We start from the raw sequence: 19,173 nt of genomic DNA on the forward strand, positions 1-19,173 counted from the left end.
AAATATTTAGGTATGCTTCTTTGTCATTTCTTTCTAGAACATAGTTCTATTAATACTATATTTTTTGAGAGTACTAGATTTATGGAGGTATCTCATTCCAAACATCCTGGCTTATGCAGATTTAAGGCCTCATTTGCTATCCTTGTATGGATATTAAAATGTAGGTTCCTAGATACTAAGACCAATAACCTGCTTTCTGCACCTCTGTATTTTTCTGGCATCTGTAGATTTCTATTTATTAGGAACTCATTATGTAAAGAATGATCCCGGGGCACCTGGGTGGCTCAGTGGGTTAAAGCCTCTGCCTTCGGCTCGGGTCATGATCCCAGGGTCCTGGGATCGAGCCCCACATCGGGCTCTCTGCTCCGCGGGGAGCCTGCTTCCTCCTCTCTCTCTGCCTGCCTATCTGCCTAGTTGTGATTTCTCTCTGTCAAATAAATAAAATATTAAAAAAAAAAGAATGATCCCAAACATTCCTATGGTTTCTAGGACTTTCCAAAAGGTTATCTATGGCAGCATTGTCCAGCTTTTTTCATGCCTAGGTATAGAGAAAATAATAATAAATTCACACAGAGAAGATGATATTGTACAGAATGTTAGGGTAACTGGGGAACAGGAACATTTCTTGGATAACCATATGAAGTTTGGTAAAAAAATTAACACATAATTTAAAAATAAACCTAAATTATAAAGAGGAAATCAAATGTTAAGTTTATTTAGACAAACCATGAGAGATTCTGGACTCTGGGAAACAAACTGAGGATCACAGAAGGGAGGGGTGGTGGGGGGATGGGGTAGCCAGTTTTGGGGTATTTAGGAGGGCATGTGTTGTGATGAGCGCTGAGTGTTATATGCAACTAATGAATCATTGAACACTACATCAAAAACTGTGATGTAATAATATATGTTGGCTATCTGAACATAACAAAAAAAAATCGCAGTAAATGAAAAAAAGGAAAGAAAGAAAAGCAAAAGAGTTTCTTTGGCTCCCATAAGATTAAAGTCATACTGACTTGTACATTAATAAAAATATAAGAAAAAGCCTAACTTTCTGGAATGTTCTTCCTTATCTTGATGTGTAATTCTGTATGTAAAACAAAACAAAATACATAACTCCGCCCCAAGTGTTCCTTCCCTGGAGCACTCTCTTCTTTGTGAAGATTGTGTATTATCCCAGGCAGCTGTCATGACTTAGGTTTGAATAGAACTCTCTTCCTTTCTCTCTAAAATGTTAAAGATCAATCAATCAATCTTCAGATTTTTAATTGAAACTCTAAAGTTTGTGTCTAGGAACATATCATTTTTATATGAGGTTTTTATTTCTGTAATAGATACATGTGATTCCTAATCAAGACTTTTCAGTGACAACCTCTTCAAAATCTTAATAGTCACCATCATCAATGAGAAACTGTTCACACAATAAAGTGATAAAAATTTAAAACTGTTCAAATATTTAAACTGTATGAAATTATATTTAAGTCATTCAACAGCTCTCCCTTACCTTTCACTCATAATTGCAATGTTGAAATTTCATGTGAAAATAAAATGATTTTCACATACAGACTTTTAATAAAATGTTTTTAGGTAATGAAATATTTTAAAATTGTTATGACCCTCTAATTTATAGCATGCACATGCCTATTTAGAATAGCCCCTGGGAGTAGCTTGGATAACCTTAAGTGGGAAACTTACTCATGATTAGGCAAAAGTATTGGATATATGCAAAGCCAGAGAATCAAGTCCACTGGTGAGCCAGCATGCAGGCTCATCACTATACCCCTGGCCACACTGGATCCTTCCATGGCTTAACACCTAGAATGAAGTTTGCACTCCTTCATAGCACCATGAACTGCTTGGTCAGAATAGACAGAGCTCTGGGCCACACATATGGCTGTTTGAGAGCTATAATCCATCCCCAGCCTATCAGTGTGCTGCAGGTCACTATTTACAAAGCTCTGACCTAGAGTATCATACTGCTAAAACAAGAAACCTAGATTAAAAATTTAAATCTGAAAAAGAAAGAAAAAGAAATAAAAGAAAGGAAGGAAGAAGTTGTAATGAACTAAAATTTCCTATTTTATTGAAGATAAGGAGGAACGTTTGATAAATATTGAGTACCTCTTATCAGGTAGGTACAAGGTACTGGGTGATTAACTTAACCTCATAGATTCTAATAAAAGTTTGTTAAAATACTGTTATCATCACAATTTTAAATATAAATAATCAATAGAAAAATTATCTTGCCCAATTCACAGAACTATTGGGGAACTGGGTTTCAGTCCAGATGTATCGGTCTAGAATGTCCATGATCTTACTACTTATTAACTTAATGTAATCTCAATATTACTTGCCTCATCCATAAACAAGGGATAATAAGTAGTCTATGTCTCAAAAAGTTTGTTATCCTCAAAATAAATGAAATAATTCATCTGATATCAGAGTGTATGATTGAAATTGAGGCCCAGCATCAGTAGTTTTTAAAAGTTATCAAGTGATTCTAATATATGATGAGGTGATTCTAATATACAAAACACTGAAATATTGTGAAAAAGTGCTTAACTCAGAATTTGGTACATAGAAAAGTACTTAGGAGTTGTTAGCTATTGCAACTGTTGTTACCATCGCCTTATGGATGCCATTTCTTGTGATGTATTTGGGGGTAAATAATAGATACTTAAGAGTAAAATACAGAGAGCCAACATTTCCTGCACTGCCTACTTCCACATACCTTTGATTCTCACAGCCACATTTGGCTTGCTCAATAGGCTGGAAAACTAAAAAAAAAAAAAAAAAGTTTGGGTGGAGAATGGCAAGAGATGGTGTTCTTTTTTCATGGACTGTCATAGAGAAAGTATAGTTTTTATGAGTCTTTATTTCAATTTCTTCATGTCTAAAATTGGGCTAACATAGACAACTTTTGTTTATGGATGGAGCAGTTAAATAATATAGCATATTTAAAAGATCTAGGAAATCTTCCTGGGCAGAGGATAGTAAGATATTAATGATCAATGGATATTTCACTTTCTCATTTCTTTATTCCAGCTTCACATATGAACAGTATTTCTATATTAGATTTCCCTTATACTTAGCATTAGCCTAGATCCTAAAAGTGCGGTATGGCTTCCAGGTTCACTGTAAATGGATCTGACATCTGGAAAATCTCAGAAGAGAAAAGGGAAATTAGCCCTGTAAGGTTCAAAGGCCATTTGTTCCCTTGATATTGATTTTCTTAAATCAGACAGTAGTCAAGATCCTGGGAGAAGTAATTGAACTGACAACAGGCAGGTCCAGGTTATTAATAATTGAAGAGTCTTGGGCATTCTTTATGACTTAATTTAATGACAGAAGAGAGGTCTGCAACTGAAATGCCTGGTGATGGGATTGGTAGCTAGGTCTCTGAGCAGAAAGGAAAACACGTTATTCCTGAGAGCTTATTTCATAGAGCAAAGCATTCTATGGTAGTCACAACTGTGAAGACAGAGAAGATAGTTTTGATCTTCTCTTTTAAGAAAACAAAATTTTAAAGGCTTAAAAAATTGCCATTGTATTTATTTTTGCCCTTTAAAAAACTGGCTGGGTTATAGTTATGGAATTTTAGAACTTTAGTGAATAACTCAAGGGTAGAGATCATGGACATTTTACATTTATCTTTTTTATTTCCTGGATTTAAATGTCAACTCTCCATATAGTAATTGCATGACTTTGGACAAATTAATTAACTTCTCTGAGCTCAGTTTCCACATCTATAAAATGGAGAGGTTAATATTTTAGTTATAGAAAAATATCTAATATTAGTTATAGAAAAATATTTGAACATTTATAAAAATGTATAAAATTCCTAGCACTTGATATTATATAATACATCACACAATAAATATTTCAGTGCAATAATATGTGAATTTTGATGCTTCCTTCTCTTTCACTGCCTATGGATAGAAAAACTAGCCTATGGTAACCATTTGAAAGGTTTCCTATTTCTCTGACTACTCTTCCTGCCCTTACTCTGGTCCTCATCCTCTTTCTTTTGGATTTATTTCAATGGTCATTGAGTATCCTTTATCCCCAATTCTCTTCTCTTTCCCCATCTCTCCTCTCCACTTGTAATAATAAACTGTTTACCAAAACAAAGGCTGATCTCTTTTTTTAAATTTTTTTAATTTTTAAAATTAATTTTCAGTGTACTAGAATTCATTGTTTATGCACCACACCCAGTACTCCATGCAATACGTGCCCTCCATAATACCCACCACCAGGATCCCCCAGCCTCCCACCCCCACCCCTTCAAAACCCTCAGACTGTTTTTCAGAGTCTGTACTCTCTTCTCGTTCATCTCCCCTTCCAATTTCCCTCAACTCCCTTCTCCTCTCCATCTCCCCATCATGTGTTATTTGTTATGCTCCACAAATAAGTGAAACCATATGATACTTGACTCTCTCTGCTTGACTTATTTCACATAATCTCTTCCACTCCTGTCCATGTAGCTACAAAAGTTGGGTATTCATCCTTTCTTTTTTTTTTTTTCCCATTTTATTTATTTTTTCAGCGTAACAGTATTCATTCTTTTTGCACAACACCCAGTGCTCCATGCAAAACGTGCCCTCCCCATTACCCACCACCTGTTCCCCCAACCTCCCACCCCTGACCCTTCAAAACCCTCAGGTTGTTTTTCAGAGTCCATAGTCTCTTATGGTTCGCCTCCCCTCCCCAATATCCATAGCCCGGGGTATTCATCCTTTCTGATGGATGCATAATACTCCATCGTGTATATGGACCACATCTTCCTTATCCATTCATCTATTGAAGGGCATCTTGGTTCTTTCCACAGTTGGGGGACCATGGCCATTGCTGCTATGAACATTGGGGTACAGATGGCCCTTCTTTTCACTACATCTGTATCTTTGGTATAAATACCCAGTAGTGCAATTGCAGGGTCATAGGGAAGTTCTATTTTTAATTTCTTGAGGAATCTCCACACTGTTCTCCAAAGTGACTGCACCAACTTGCATTCCCACCAGCAGTGTAAGAGGGTTCCCCTTTCTCCACATCCTCTCCAACACACATTATTTCATCTTGTTAATTTTGGCCATTCTAACTGATATAAGGTGATATCTCAATGTGGTTTTAACTTGAATCTCCCTGATGGCTAGTGATGATGAACATTTTTTCATGTGTCTGCCATTTGTATGTTCTCATTGGAGAACTGTCTGTTCATGTCTTCTGCCCATTTTTTTTCCTTTTTTTTTATTTGTTTATTTACAGCATAACAGTGTTCATTGTTTTGGCATCACACCCAGTGCTCCATGCAGTACGTGCCCTCCCTATTACCCACCACCTGGTTCCTCAACCTCCCACACCCCCCCCTTCAAAACCCTCTGCTTGTTTTTCAGAGTCCATAGTCTCTCATGGTTCATCTCCCCTTCCAGTTTCCCTCAACTCCCTCTCCTCTCCATCTCCCCATGTCCTCCATGTTATTTGTTATGCTCCACAAATAAGTGAGACCATATGATACTTGACTCTCTCTGCTTGACTTATTTCGCTCAGCATAATCTCTTCCAGTCCTGTCCATGTTGCTACAAAAGTTGGGTATTCATCCTTTCTAATGGAGGCATAATACTCCATTGTGTATATGGACCACATCTTCCTTATCCATTCATCCGTTGAAGGGCATCTTGGTTCCTTCCACAGTTTGGCGACCGTAGCCATTGCTGCAATAAACATTGGGGTACAGATGGCCCTTCTTTTCACTACATCTGTATCTTTGGGGTAAATACCCAGCAGTGCAATTGCAGGGTCACAGGGAAGCTCTATTCTTAATTTCTTGAGGAATCTCCACACTGTTCTCCAAAGTGGCTGCACTAACTTGCATTCCCACCAACAGTGTAAGAGGGTTCCCCTTTCTCCACATCCTCTCCAACACACGTTGTTTCCTGTCTTGCTCATTTTGGCCATTCTAACTGGTGTCAGGTGGTATCTCAATGTGGTTTTAATTTGAATCTCCCTGATGGCTAGTGATGATGAACATTTTTTCATGTGTCTGATAGCCATTTGTATGTCTTCATTGGAGAAGTGTCTGTTCATATCTTCTGCCCATTTTTTGATATGATTATCTGTTTTGTGTGTGTTGAGTTTGAGAAGTTCTTTATAGATCCTGGATATCAACCTTTTGTCTGTACTGTCATTTGCAAATATCTTCTCCCATTCTGTGGGTTGCCTTTTTGTTTTGTTGACTGTTTCCTTTGCTGTTTCTGCCCATTTTTTGACATGATTATCTGTTTTGTGTGTGTTGGGTTTGAGAAGTTCTTTATAGATCCTGGGTATCAGCCTTTTGTCAGTACTGTCATTTGCAAATACCTTCTCCCATTTAGTGGGTGGCCTCTTTGTATTGTTGACTGTTTCCTTTTCTGTGCAGAAGCTTTTGATCTTGATGAAGTCCCAAAAGTTCATTTTCGCATTTGTTTCCTTTAAGGCTGATCTCTTAACTCTACTACCCTTCTGGAAAGATTTTAGTATCTAGAGCACTCCACTCCCCCATTTTAAAGGTGAAGCCCAGAGAGGGGAAGGGACTTATCCAAGAACCTATGCTTCTACAAATTGGTGCTGAGATTAGGGTTGAGCTCAGAACCCCTGGCCGCAAGCAGAGGATAACAAAAGGAGGTGCAAAAGGGGACCTATATCCTCCAGGTCTAGTGAAAGGGGGCTGAACAGTTACAAAACTTTTTAATTTCAGTTTTGCATTCAGTTATCTTTTCTGAACTTTAAATGCAATACTGTTACTCTAGTAATACTATTATCCATTTCTCTGTAAATTCTAGGTCAGCCTGGAGAAAGGGCACAGTTAATAATGATAGTTAAAATTTATGTAACATTAACTATGTGCAAAGCATGGTTCCAAACACTGTACATATATTACCTTACTTAATTATCATCAGTAATTCTAAGTGCCCTAAGTACTTTATTATCCCCATTTTTCAAATGAAGAAACTGAGACATAGAAAGGTTTAGTAGGTTGGCAAGGTCACATGGCTTGAGAGTGGTAGAGTGGGATTAAAACTCAGGCTTCCAGGTTCCAGAGTCTGTGCTCCTGACCACTATACTAAGCTGGTACAAATACATTGATATTCTGCAGGCACCATTTTTTCTCATTTTACTGCTGGCAGCTATTTCATATGACTTCTTCTAATCTTGCTTTATAATTTCCATTCCTGATGATCAGGAAGTGATAACTTACAAAGCATAGTCTTCTGATAAACTTTTCCCTTTTTTTCAGAGAGTCATTTTCAACATTGTTAACTTCAGTAAAACCAAGAGTCTATATAGAGATGGGATGGCCCCTATGGTGAAATCTACAAGCAGACCCAAATGGTAAGTGATCAGAATGGGGCCTCCTTCTGGTTGGGAATTTGACCCAGTTCTCAAAGTTTATGTGCTGACTGGCTAGGACTTAGCCTCACTGGCACTGATGGGATTAAGATGAGTTTCTTGATAGCTATTGTTTGGGCTCTAGGTCTAGGGCTCTTTGAGAATGCTGTAATAAGGAACATGGTTCCTCATATGGAGTGACCAGCATTCCATTATTAGGGAAGGTATAGTCTGTTATTTGGTAAACTTCCTGTTCTTGTTGGCCTCTTATCATGGTATCTTCGGAATGTTGTATAGAACATTGTATATATTTGCTGTATAATAACAAACACATTTTTTATGTAATATATGAAAAATAACAAAGAACATTGTTGTATAGAACATTGTATAGAACATGGGAACTACAGTTTAGATTTCCCTTGCCTTGCTTGTTTTTTTTTTTTTTTGTGGAATTTCTATATAGATGTTGTATGCTTTGTGGATGTTAAAGTTATACTTGTTCATTGCTATAACGAGGGTGAGGAGTTTGATAGGCTTATTTAAAATAGTATTAATTATGGGGGCACCTGGGTGGCTCAGTGGGTTAAAGCCTCTGCCTATGCCTCAGGTAATGATCCCAGGGTCCTGGAATCGAGCCCCATGTCAGGCTCTGTGCTCAGTGGGGAGCCTGCTTCCCCTCCTCTATCTCTGCCTGCCTCTCTGCCTACTTGTGATCTCTGTCTGTCAAATAAATAAATAAAAATCTTTAATAAATAAATAAAATGGTATTAATTATGGTAGTGATGATGATGATGATGATGATGATTACTCTCACTTACTGAGATCCTATTCTTTTTACATATTTTACATTTCTGGCACTATTATCACAACAGTTTTGCAAGGGAGAGCTTACATATTCCTATATTACAGATTTAAAAATGGAGGCTAAGAGATGGTAAGTACTTTCCCAACACCATAGATATTGAGAGGAGGAGCCCGTGTTATTGTTATTACCCCACAGTACCATCCAAACCAATCCATTTTTCATCCATCTATTCATTTATTCTTTCAACAAACTTTGATTGAATGCACCAAAATGAGAGTTTTTAAAGACAGAAACCAGTGTTATTAATCTATCACACTGTAGGTATTAATTGAATGTTTGTTGAACTAAACTGAATTCGTTATAAGAATTTACATGTAAAGTGCCTGGCACTTGCTAAGTGCTCAATAAATGTCATCTATTATTAATAGTATTATGTAAAACACTATACAAATGCAAGGAATTGTTAATATTATTCTAGCTTTGATCCCTGTTCAAGTTTTAATGCCTAGTGAGATCATCTCCAAATGTCTATATTTATAGAAAACTAGCAATTCATAAATGGTGAATTGTGCTTTTATCTACGAATGATACTTGGAAATTTTCTATAAATGCTGGGCTGAGAAGCTCAGGTTTGTAAAAGTGTAGGCATTGGATGATAATGAAAACTGTTTATTAAAAGATAAAAGTTTTTCTTTTTTTTTTTTTTTCTTGCTTTGCTGCATCAAGTCAACTATACTGCTATTCCTGGATTTCCTTTTGACGATGGGTTCTGGACAAGGAGTAGGCCTTTGTTTTGAGATTCTGAACTCAGCCCAGAGATAATAATATAGCACATCTCTCTGTTAATAGGTAGACATGTAGATCTGTACTTCAAACCTTGCCAACAAAAGGACATAACTGTTGATCTGATCATGAGAGTCCTTGAAATAACTTTGTACTTCTTTTATGAGGCTCTATGTTGGGATCTTACACAGCAACCATAATCACCATCCCTTTTTCCCAACTCTTCAATGCTTGAGTCTTCTCTTTTATTGTGCTTTTAAAATCCTTAAGCTTTAATCATTTAATTTTGTTTTGTTTTATTTCTTACAGATTATCTTTGGGGCCTCTCTGTCAGGGCTCTTGACAAAATTTTAGAATATTAATGAGTCCTTGCATTTATATTATAATACCTGAGAATGAAGTTAGTACTCTTACCCAGTGTTGACAGGCTCTTAGAAGCAGCCATTATCCAGTCATGGGGCTTCTCTAAAGGTCTGAAAGAGCTTAAATATTCAGAATTCATTTTATTGTAGTTCATCAGTCTGATAAGGTACAAGGTACCAGAGCAAATCAGGTTGTTGATATGTCTCATCTCTCATTTTTTTGACTTTGCTAACTCCAGACTTTGGATGTAAAGCTACTCACATGCCTTCATAGTCCCGCTTTTTAAAACCAGACTGAGATACTGTTTACTTAGTATGACTTTATTGGTCATCTTAATGTGTCACAGACTATTCTAGATATTGGGGATATAGTATGACAGAAAAGATCTGTCCCCAAAGGGAACTTTCTTTTTTAGAATTTTATTAACTGATTTATACATGCCATAATTGTTCCACTCTGGTTTGCTACTGGTTTGTTCTGAGGATTATTTCTGTCCCTTTGGAGTTTTCTGCTTAGGACTTTCTTCTCTTTCTTGTGTCAGTTACCTGTACCGAACCTGTCTTCCAATAGTCATTCTAAATGTTCTTAGGGCAACACAAAAATTGTACGTGACCGTTTGGCTCTCAGATTATTAGATTTTATTGGCTCTGAGGAGTTCATCATACTTTAGGATTCTAGACAACAGCCTGAGTCAGAACTGACAAAGATTGTAGATTGCAGTATTAGAATATCTCCTCTAGTGTTTTCTGAGTTCTGGTTTTCCCCAAATCCAAGACAACCAAACAAAAGATGTTTCTGATACTTTTCTTATCTAGGGATTTCACTTCCTTTAATATTCTGCCTTGGAAACAAATTTACCTCATGACAAATACTAAAAATTCTAAATTTCCTGGGTGAAATATGTACCAGATTAGGAAAGACACTTTCACCTCTTCAAGGTGAAATAAAACATTCTTCTTCACCTCTGTTATAGGGGCCCATAACTAATGGGCCAAGTAAGACCAAGTAAAGATGCCTTCAGGCCTTAGTGTAGGTTTGGTAATCAACTAGTTGTAGAAAGCAGGTGAACAAAAGAAGCAACTAAAAAGCCATTGAGCAAATATATGGCTGCTCAAGATTTTTCTGCCTTGAGGAAATAAGGTCAGAATATCTAGCACAAAATGGAGAAGCTGAAAAATTCAGAAATTTTCTGCCTATTTTAGTTCACTCTAATTTTATTTCCATATTAGACTTCTTAAGAAGTGCTGGTTGTTAAGGCTGAAGTTTATGCAACGGCAATTCATTAAATTTTTAAAAAATATTGTCCAAGGTTGAAATTGCTTTGTGATAGGCACTGCAGGGAACTGGCATTACAAGACAGCCAAAATCTATATTCTTACTCAAGCAGAAACTAAGGCTAGGGTATTTGTACAAGCAGTAAGCAGTGGCATTATCCAGAGACTTCAGAACTCCCAAGTTTACATTTCCTTCCATATTCTATGTGTGGGGAATGTGGGAGAAGGAGACACAAATAAGCAAGAAGTTGCATGCTGGTGTTTGGCCTTTGGTAGATATGAAATAACTTTTCTGATTGATTTGTCAATTTTGGTAGATTGAGGAATTTAATCTATATCTCAAAAGTGGCTTCCATTTAACACACTTTTATTGAGCATCTAACTTTATGGTAGGTCTTGGGGTGATAATATGAATAATCTGATCTGGATTATTTCTTTAAAATTTTAATTTCAACAAGTTGAAATGAAACACAAACAGAAATAAGTATAAAATAAATTGCATTATGGTAAAACCATTAGGGAATTACATAAAGCATGCTTTAGGATTAGAGAAAAGAAAGAAAATTATATGATTAGGACTGTGGATTGTAAAGGAGAACCTTTGGGTGCAATTGGTACTTCAGGTAGATCTCAAGGAAATGGGACATGAACAAAATTAAGGAAGTAGAATTCCAGATGGAAGATATAACATGATGAGCCAAGACATTTCTTTTATATGCCTCAGTTTGCTTGCTATAAAATGCAAAATAGCTTTTTCAGTTTTATAAGAAACACATATGAAATGGATAACTTTAAAAAGTTTCAAATAACTTAAGAATTCATTAAATTCCCTGACCATTTCTTTCCTTTTTCCCTTTCTCACTCAAGACTGATTGGGTGAGCCTTCTCTTCCTCCCTCCTTTTCTTCTTTTTGTTCTTCCTTCTTTTCTCCCTCCTTCTCCCTGTCAATAAATCTGTACAAGTAGTTACAGTAGATCAGGAATTATGCATGGTATCAGAACAAAATAGTAGGGAGAGACATGATAACTGTTATCATAAGGCTGTTAGTCTACTGGACTAGAAATCAAACATCTAAGTATAGAAAAGTGTGATAACTATGACAACAGGGAGAGTTCAGCATGCTGTGGTAACTATTCAGCATTTAAGTCTTAACCTGCCCCAAGGACAGGAGACCTTCCCTAGGTGTGTTACTTATGTTGAGAACTAAAGGGTGAATAGGTGAGATCATAGTAAGTAGCGATATGTGTGAAGAAATAAAATGTGTTTGAAGTTAAAGGGATGAGACAGAATATTTCATTTTTTAATGAAATTTATTTGAATTTATTTGAAAGAGAGAGTGAGATCACAAGTAGGCAGAGAGGCAGGCAGGGGTGGGGGGTGGGGAAAGCAGGCTTCTTGCGGAGCAGAAAGCCCAATATGGGGCTCAATTCCAGGACCCTGAGATCATGACCTGAGCCAAAGGCAGAGGCTTAACCCTCTGAGCCACCCAGGTGCCCCAGAACATTGCATTTTTAATGAGAAAAGACCAATATGATTGGAACATGAAATTCTAAAGAAAAGGTGATTAGAGAGATAGATAGGAGTGATATTGAGGGGAGCTTTGTAAGTCAAGGTAAAGAGCTGGACTTCATTCTGCATTGTAAAGAAAATGAAGAAACTAAGCAGGACATGATCAGAATAGCAATTTAGAAAGATCAGTCTTAATCCTTAAAAGAGAATATTTCAGAAGGAGGGCAGTTGTTTGGGGGGGTCTTTTGCAATACCTTAGGCTACAGATGATGATGGATTAGATTGGTAACAGTAGTCATGAAAACAAGTGGATGAATTTGAGGGTTAACAGAAGATTGAGTCAATTTAACCTTTTGATTGAATAGATGTAGAGTATAAAAGAGAGATAAGAGTTTTAGATGATTCCCGGGTTTTCTGGCATATGCAACAGAAGGGCTGGTGGTGTGATTTACTGGAAAAAAAAGGTTAAAAGAGGAAAGAGTTTTGGCAGATTTGGTTTGAAAACTATGATCTTGGCCTTGGAAACATGCAGCTAGAAGAGCCTGAGAGATATCCAAATATAGATGTCAAGTAGGCTGTAGGGTGTATTGGTAAGAGACCCAAGAGAGGAATCTGGAGGTATAGACTCAGAGGCAACAGCCTGTACATGATAACCAGAATGGTGGGGGCATATGTGGTCCCTCAGGGAGATGTATAGACTTAAGAGGGAAGATTAGGACAGGGCTCTGAGAAATTCCTCAGTTTAAAAGTCTGGTAGGGGATGAGAAACTCCAAAAGAGGATAGGAGGAACTGCTCAGAAGGGTAGAAAGAAAGCTAAGATAGTATGGTGTCATGTAACCAAGAAGAGAGGGTTTTTCTAAAAAAGAGGGAATGACTAACACTGCCAACTGTTACTGAAAGGTCAAAGATAATTAAAGTCTTAAAATACCCAATGCTTATAGAGATGTAGAGGTCATTAGAGACTTTATTGTGTGCCGTTTTGGTGACATAGCAGTAGTTCAAGCCAGCTGTGTGAGATAATGAGTGAGTTGGGGGATGAAGAATGTGTAAAGAAATGGAGATCATAAATATAGATGGTTCTTTCAAAAGTTTGGCTATGAAGATTCAGGAAAGAAATACAAGTCCAAGGGATAGACAAGAAATTAACGGGCAGTTATAATAAATACCCTTTTGAATTAAGGGTAGTGATAGTTATGTACAAATAGCATTGGTTCTATATTATTCTTAATGTAAAGATTATCATCACATGACCTTGTGAAACAAGAAACTAAATTTTGGAAATTAAAGATGCAATTTCTGAAATAATGGGGCTTTACCCTATTGTAACAAAAAATAATATTTTGTTTAAAAATTATAAATTAGGGGCACCTGGGTGGCTCAGTGGGTTAAAGCCTCTGCCTTCGGCTCAGGACAGGATCCCAGGGTCCTGGGATAGAGGCCCGCATCGGGCTCTCTGCTTGGTGGGGAGCCTGCTTCCACCTCTCTCTTTGCCTGCCTCTCTGCCTACTTGTGATCTTTGTCTGTCAAATAAATAAATAAAATCTTTAAAAAAATAAAAATAAAAATTATAAATTAATAGATTAATATTTAAACATAAGTAAGTCATACATTTAAAATTAAATTATATCCCTTGCCCCCCATATACCTAACCTTCCTGCTTTATTCTTCTGTATAGTACTTATTACCATCTATCAAACTATAATGTATTATTTATTTTGTTACCAGTCCCTCCATCTATTAGAAAGTAAGTCATGGGAATAGGGATTTTAGTCATCTTTGTTTTCATTTGTGTATCCTTAACACCCCAAACTGTGCTTGGTATATAGGACACACTCAATAGATATTTGTTAAATAAATTAATTAATCCATTATCCTTTTGCTAAATCTAACAATTTTAAAAATTTTTACATATTGGGGCACCTGGGTGGCTCAGTGGGTTGAAGCCGCTGCCTTCGGCTCAGGTCATGATCTCAGGATCCTGGGATCGAGCCCCACATCCGGCTCTCTGCTCAGTGGGGAGCCTGCTTCCTCCTCTCTCTCTCTCTGCCTGCCTCTCTGCCTACTTGTGATGTCTCTCTGTCAAATAAATAAATAAAAATCTTAAAAAAAATTTTTTTACATATTATTTTTTACTTTTTGTTTCCATGAGCACATTTTCACACAGTAGGAATCAAATATATATATATATATATATATATATATATATATATATATGCCCTTTTATATTCTGTTCATTTTGTTCATTTAACATTGTATCAAAACAATTTGTCCTAGTTTTTACGAGTGTTCATTATACCATAGTTGGAGAATTGTTTACTTTTTATATATCATAATTTACTCTATCATATCTCCATTGGTGAATATTTAGTTTTTTAATATATTTTTCTAAAGTAGATAATATTAGATAGACAGATAGATGAGAGAGAGAGAGAGAGAGTGAGAGAGAGAGAGAGATATTTGTCAAATTATTTTTTAGAATCAGTTCCTAAAAGGGAGATTATAGGATTGATGACTATAAGCTTCTGCTATGCATGCTTTCAAAATGTGTTGCACCAGTTTAAAATGCCACCCTTGGTCTGTCTCTCTATCAGTTTTACTGCAATCTGGACAGCATTAAGAATTGTCATTAAAAAAAAAAAAAACTAGTTTAGGACCTATAAGATGATCCTTTTGTTGTTGTTTATTGTTTTGTTGTTGTTCTCATTTGAGCTTGTGTCTTAAGAATATTGGCATTAGTATATTCTTAAAACTGAGTTTCCAAAAATAAATATAATGGCATTAAAAAGAAAAGGTAAGATATTACAGACATTCTGGGAAAGGATGGAGTAGATGCACTCTTCCCTATTTCTCCCACTAAGTACAGCTAAAAACCATATACGTTACTTTTGGAACAAGCCAAAGACCTGAAAGTAGAGAAAAGAGGGAAGACTGGCTAAGTTTCTCAGAACCTGATGAATTGATATAGTGGTAAGTTCCCTGCATTTCATTTTTGCTTCGTATGTGCTAGAATGGTTACTTGAGAAGCCAGAAACCTAGAAATGCCAATGTGCATAGACAAAAAACAAGTCTTCCAAAAAATCTTCTTGCAAACTAAAGACCAAAATAGGGGAGGGGGAGCTCAGCACCGTAAGACAAAAAACTTTAAGATAGTAATTACCCACTCTAGCCAAACACCAGAGTAAAAAATTGTCCACTTCCACCCTCCCCAACAAAGGAGAAGTGGGGAACCTAGACTTCCATCTTTGTTCCAACCCTCCACCAGGTGGGGTCAGAGAAAAGTAGGGAACTGGGAATTTCATTCCTCCTAGTCAGTAATGAATTCTTTCCTCTTCCCCATGATGTCAGACCACATGAGGAATCTGAACTTCTATCAGCCACTTGAAGATGGGATTATTAGCAGAGGACAGGGAGTAGAGAAAAGAATAAATGAACCTGAGGATAGAACAATAGGAGAACTAGATTTAAGCAATGGATTAATAAATAGACTAAAAAATGAAGAGAACCTCAGGGACCTGCAGGACCAAAAATCTAACATTCATGTCATTAGAATTCCAGAAGGAGAGATGAAAAATTTGCTTTAAATTGCTGAAAGCTCAAATTTGGAAAAAGACATAAACCTACAGATTCAAGAGAATGAGTGAACCCCAAATGGGAAAAAAGTGAGGGAAATCTAGGCCATGAAACATCACAACCAAACTAAGGAAAGAAAGAATCTTAAAAGCAGTGAGAGAAAATAACACCTTATCTATATTGGAAAATAAATTTGAATACAACAGATTTCACATCAGAAACTATAGAGGACAAAGGAAATTGACACAATGTCCTTCAATACTGAAACAAAAGAACTGTAAGCTCAGAATCCAATACCCTTCAAGAAATCAAGACATTTTGGTGAAGGAAAAGTTTCACCAAAAGGAAAGAGTATTTTATGACCTACCCTAAAAGAATGGGAAAAGGAAGTTCTTAAAAGAGAAAAGAAATAATAAAAGAAGGTCTCTTGGAATGTCAGAAAGAAAAAAAACATAAAAAGTAAAAATACAGGTAAATATAATAAACTCCTTTTTCTCTATTTTCTAAATTATGCTTAATGTTGAAGCAATAATTATAACATTGATGCAGTTTTCAATGTATGTAGAGGAAATATTTAACATAATCATATTATATGTGGAAAGGTAAAGGGACTTAAAAGGAGGTAGAGTTTTTGCTCTTATCTCAGAGTGGTAAATTTCAACACCAATAGTCTGTGATAAGTTATGTATAATATAGGGTGGTAAGGGGTAGTGTGGTGGGTGTGATCATAAGGGGTAGCATCTGAGAGATCTTTATGGTGATGAAATAGTTCTGTATCTTGATTGTGGCGGTGATTACATATGATAAAATGGCATAGAACTATGCACTCATGTACCAGTATAAATTTCCTGGTTTTGAAATTGTTCTTCAGTATTTGTAACTATAGTTTTATAATATGCAACCTTTGAGGGAACCCAGATGAAGGGTACACAAGACCTCTCTATACTATTTTTGCAAATGAATGAGAATCTATAATTATCTCAGAGGGGGCCAAGATGGTGGAGGAGTAGGGGACCCTATTTCAACTGGTCCCCTGAATTGAGTTAGATATCTTCTAGACCACTCTGAACACCCACAAAATCAGCCTGAGATGTAAGAAGAAACATCAGGACCTATGCCAACAGAATATCTCCAGTGGCTCATTTCAAGGTATGTAGGGGGGAAATGTGATTCTGTGGGCAGATATTAGAAGATAAACAGAAGGGAGAGGGAGGCGCCATAAGCACTGGTGCCAGGAAGGTGAAATAACACAGGAGTGCTAAAGTGTCCCACTCTGGGGGCCTGGCACAGACTCACAAACTGGTAACAGCAGGGAAAGGACTTTACTGCAGCCCCCCAGACTAAAACCTGGAGCTATAGGGGTACCCGTGCAAACTAGGGGTGGCTGGTTTTAGAAGCACAAAGGACAGAGACATGCCTGGACCTGGAAGTGAGGGCTGGGAGTGCTGCTGTGGGGTGGCACAACCCAGAACACTGTGGTTTTAGCAGCACAGACAAAAACAGAGTCAGTGTGGCTTGGAGGGCTTTCTGTAGAACAGACTGTAATTTCCCTGTTCAGAGACAGAGGATTGGATATGGTCACTTCTGCTCTGACTCTCAGAAGAAATGCATAAAGCAACCAGGGAAAGCTGCCAGAGAACAACAGCCCCTCCAAAACTTCACTGAGCCTATCCCCCTGACAGGGGCAGACCAACTCTGCCCAAACAGGGTTGCCTAAGTAACAGTGCAGCAGGGCCCTGCCTCAGAAGACAGGCTGAAAGAACAAGAGGCCAAGAACCGTAAGTTCCCTATAAAATAGATGCATCTTGCTTGGGTTGTCAAATAGTTTGGATAGTTTGGATTCTGTACATTCCCTCAACCACCTTTCACCAGAATGACTAGGAGGAGGAACCAACAACAGAGGAAAAATTCAGAGACTGTGACACCTCCACCACAGAACTAATGGATATGGATGTAAGCAGGATGTTGGAAATAGAATTCAGGGTAACAGTTATGAAAACAATAGCTAGGTTGGAGAAAACTGTTAATGGCAACATAGATTCTCTAAGACCAGAAGTGAGAACTGATCTGGCAGAATTTAAAAATGCATCTATTGAGATCCAATCTAATCTAGATACTCTAACAGATAGGGTAAATGTGGCAGAAGAACAAATTAGAAATCTAGAAGACAAACTGATAGAAAAGAAGGATCAGGAGGAGGAAGCCTAGAACAAACAGCTTAGAATCCATGAAAACAAAATTGTAGAAATAAATGACACCATGAAATGTTCCAATTTCAGAATTATTGGGATCCCTGAGGGGGTGGAGAGGGAGAGAGGACTAGAATACATATTTGAGCAAATCCTAGCTGAGAACTTCCCTAATCTGGGGAATGAAACAAGTATTCATGTCCTAGAGGCAGAGAGGCTATGCCCCAAATCAAGGAGAGCACAGTGACCCCCAGGCATGTAATAGTGAAACTCATGAATCTTAAAACCAGGAAAAATATTTTAAGGGCAGCTAGGGGGAAGTGATTCCTTACATCCAGAGAGAGGAACATCAGAATAATGTCAGAGCCATCCACAGAAACCTGGCAAGCCAGGAAGGGCTGGCAAGACATTTCAGGGTACTAAATGAAAAGAACATGCAGCCAAGAATACTTTATCCAGCAAGGCTGTAATTTAGAATGGATGGAGAGATAAAGAGCTTCCAGGACTGGCACAGACTACAAGAATATGTGACCATTAAGCCAGCCCTGCAAGAAATCTTAAGGGGGTTCTATAGAAGTAGAAAGACCCCAAGAGTGATATAGAGGAGAAATATACAGAGACAATCTACAGAATCAAGGACCTCACAGGTAACATCATGACAATAAAATCATAAATTTCAATAATCACTATCAATGTGAATGGATTAAGTGCTCCCATAAAGCAGCACAGGGCTGCAGATTGGATAAAAAGATGGGACCCATCCATATGCTGTCTACAGGAGAATCATATTGAACCTAAAGATACATCCAGACTGAAAGTGAGAGAATGGAGAATCATCTTCCATGCCAACACACTGCAAAAAATGCTGGGGTAGCAATTCTTATATCAGAAAAATTAGATTTTAACCTAAAGACTGTAGAGATACAGAAGGACACTATATCATTCTTCAAGGGTCTATCCAACAAGAAGATCTAATAGTTGTAAATATCTATGCCCCCAACATGGGAGCAGCCAACTGCATAAGTCAATGGTTAATCAAAATAAAGAGACATATTGATAAGAATACATTAATTGTAGGGGACCTTAACACTCCACTCTCAACAATATACAGATCATCTAAGCAGAAAATCAACAAATAAATAAGAACTTGGATGACACCCTGGACCAGTTGTACCTCATAGATATATACAGAACACTCCACCCTAAAACAACAGAATACTCATTCTTCTCGAGCACACATGGAACTTTCTCCAGAGTAGACCACACACTGGGTCACAAATCAGGTCTCAACCAATATCAAAAGACCAAGATTATTCCCTG

At 37.3% G+C, this 19,173-nt stretch overlaps 1 protein-coding gene across 3 annotated transcripts in view; it reads left to right on the plus strand.

Annotated features, from left to right (window-relative positions):
- LOC123948254 (BEN domain-containing protein 5) overlaps window positions 1–19,173 on the plus strand; it is a 1,602,508-nt gene that overhangs the window by 842,795 nt on the left and 740,540 nt on the right. For all 3 annotated transcript variants that reach the window (XM_046014945.1, XM_046014955.1, XM_046014970.1), the window contains one exon: window positions 7,268–7,362. In XM_046014945.1, coding sequence (XP_045870901.1) covers window positions 7,268–7,362 — 95 coding nt within the window. The remainder of the gene's footprint in view (window positions 1–7,267; window positions 7,363–19,173) is intronic.

The sequence above is a fragment of the Meles meles genome, chromosome 1, assembly GCF_922984935.1.
Source record: "Meles meles chromosome 1, mMelMel3.1 paternal haplotype, whole genome shotgun sequence".
Classification (NCBI taxonomy): domain Eukaryota; kingdom Metazoa; phylum Chordata; class Mammalia; order Carnivora; family Mustelidae; genus Meles; species Meles meles.